This window comes from Sinocyclocheilus grahami, unplaced genomic scaffold (genome assembly GCF_001515645.1).
Source record: "Sinocyclocheilus grahami isolate Dianchi unplaced genomic scaffold, SAMN03320097.WGS_v1.1 scaffold677.1, whole genome shotgun sequence".
In the NCBI taxonomy this organism is placed as follows: Eukaryota; Metazoa; Chordata; class Actinopteri; order Cypriniformes; family Cyprinidae; genus Sinocyclocheilus; species Sinocyclocheilus grahami.
Genome location: NW_015505856.1, coordinates 537,672 through 540,250, shown reverse-complemented (window position 1 = coordinate 540,250; position 2,579 = coordinate 537,672). Strand labels below are relative to the sequence as shown.

The following is a 2,579-nucleotide window of genomic DNA, read 5'->3' as shown; positions in this document are numbered from 1 at the left end:
TTCCAGTACACGGAGACAACAACAACACACAGATAATAAAAGTGAGATGTGAATAAAATACACATGCATAAATATAAACCACAAAAAAAAGAATAAATTGTATGTACAGGTGTGCTATAGATGGAATAGGAATAGAATAAAATAAAATAAGTTGTAGGGATGTACTAGGGTTTAGGGTGATAAGTATAAGGTTATTGCACATACTTTAATTGCACAATGGGAGAACATTAACTGTTCGTGAGGTAGATTGGCTGGGAAAGAAACTGTTCTTGTGCCTGGCTGTCCTGGTATTCGGTGCTCTGTAACGCCGACCAGATGGCAAAAGTTCAAAAAGGAGATGGCTTGGATGTGATGGATGGGTTATTTATATAATATTACAGTATTTGTTTAGAATTAAGTTTCATTTTTCAGTTTTTGTAATTTTGTGTGTTTTTGTCCTTTTTTTTTAGCCTTATATCAGTTTTTTTTATATATTTATATTTATCTTGAATTTTTTATGCCTTTGTATTGCTTAAACATTTATTTCAGTTTGTTGACAAGGCGACATTTCTAATTTCTGTTTTCATATACTTTCATTTTTAGTCAAAAATGTTGGTAACACTTAAAGCCTTTGTGTATAATGCATTATAAAAGTATTTTAATGCATTAATTATGCCTTGTAATGCACCTTATAATGCATTGTACAATCTCATTATTGTAACCACAGATAATACATTATAACACTTATCAATTCATTGTTACACTATGCTTTTTAAATTCAGTTATAATTACTTACGACAAGATATTATGTGTATATACCCTTTATAATACATTACACATAAAGGCTTTATGTAAAGTGTTACCAAAATGTTTATTTCAATTTATTTTCTTTTTTTTGTCATTTTATTGCTCAAACAGAAATTAGAAATGTTGCTTTGGCAACTAACTGAAATGGCAACTAATATTAGTTTTTCATTTTCATTTCAGATTTAAGTAACCAAATTAACATTTTAACAACAATACATCATACGATTCTCAAAATAACGGTGCTCTGATTTGCATCGTGTCCAATTACACAGTTTCATCGTCACTATAGAAATATGGTTGACCACAGATTGCTATTGACCAATCAGAATCAAGTATTCCTCTCATTTCCAGGTATGTTAGAAGTAAAAACGCACCTCAAGCTCCTCCCCTCCTGTCTGGAAGGCTCCTATGGTGTTCAGCCCAAAATCTGCAGGGTTTCTGCGGGCCCCTTCACCTCTCCGCCGTCCACCGGATCCTCGAGAGGACAGTGAACTGGAAGAGCTGGGGTCCCTTTCTCCACGAGGACTGTGGATGCCTGGGAAAGATGGGCGACTATAAGGTAGGATGTCCTCTGAGCCTGAAAGACATGAAAATGAAAGTTAGGTAAATTGAGCATTATTTACCACTGTATTTAAGGTGAGAAAACAGGACTGTAGTGCATTACCTGGGTGCTGGCGGCTCTTATGGCCTGCACCGGCATCTTGTTTGTTGCTTTTCCCCGTTCTCTGACTCTTCTTTACATCCTGGCCCTCCCGCCGTTCTGAAGAGCTGGTCCGAGTGTCCGAGCCATCCCGGGGTCTGGGTCCGCCCGAACCCGTTCGCTTGTCCTTGCCATCAGCAGAACTGGATCTGGGCAACATGGCCCTCCGTGGGTCCTCTGGGATGGTTTTGGCCGGGTGTGTTGGAGACTTCAGCATGGCTGGAGGAGGAATCGGAGGAGGGGGAAGATCTGTGAGGAAACAAAAAGAAAATAAATTATTTTGTGTGAATGCATCCACCTTATTTTTAACATAAGAGTGGGTGTGGCCATTTGTAACTTGAATGTGCGGAATCATCCGTTATTTTTAGCTATACTGCTAGATATTATAAACTGGTGTTTGTTATCATATCATCATAAACCATATGCGTCCTTAGGGTTTTTTTTTTTTGTTGATAATTTTGGCTGTGTTGATGCAAACAGCCTAAATTTAGCCAGTTTTTATTGAAATTGTCCTTTCACAAATCTGGTTGGCCTATGAAGCAAATACTCTCTTTAACTTTTTTTTTTCAGCTGTAGAAAACAGTAATGTAATTATAATCATGTAAGTTTATTGGTATGGATATCAGAGTGTGGCTTGTATGTGTACTGAGAAATTTGTGTTTGTAAAATGTGTGTGTATATATATCAGGTGTGGCATATCAAGAGGCTGATTAGACAGCATGATTATTGCACAGGTGTGCCTTAGGCTGGCCACAATAAAAGGCCACTGTAAAATGTGCAGTTTTACTGTATTGGGGGGTCCGGGGGGGTCCGAAAACCAGTCGGTATCTGGTGTGACGACCATTTGCCTCACGCAGTGCAACACATCTCCCTCGCATAGAGTTGATCAGGTTGTTGATTGTGGCCTGTGGAATGTTGGTCCACTCCACTTCAATGGCTGTGCGAAGTTGCTGGATATTGGCAGGAACTGGAACACGCTGTCGTATACGCCGATCCAGAGCATCCCAAACATGCTCAATGGGTGACATGTCCGGTGAGTATGCTGGCCATGCAAGAACTGGGATGTTTTCAGCTTCCAGGAATTGTGTACAGA

At 39.0% G+C, this 2,579-nt stretch overlaps 1 protein-coding gene across 2 annotated transcripts in view; it reads right to left on the bottom strand.

Moving 5' to 3' along the window:
• Window positions 1-2,579, bottom strand: part of LOC107559192 (roundabout homolog 1) — a 296,974-nt gene that overhangs the window by 1,970 nt on the left and 292,425 nt on the right. For both annotated transcript variants that reach the window (XM_016242952.1, XM_016242951.1), the window contains 2 exons: window positions 1,451-1,735; window positions 1,161-1,363 (listed from right to left, as the gene is read on the bottom strand). In XM_016242952.1, coding sequence (XP_016098438.1) covers window positions 1,161-1,363; window positions 1,451-1,735 — 488 coding nt within the window. The remainder of the gene's footprint in view (window positions 1-1,160; window positions 1,364-1,450; window positions 1,736-2,579) is intronic.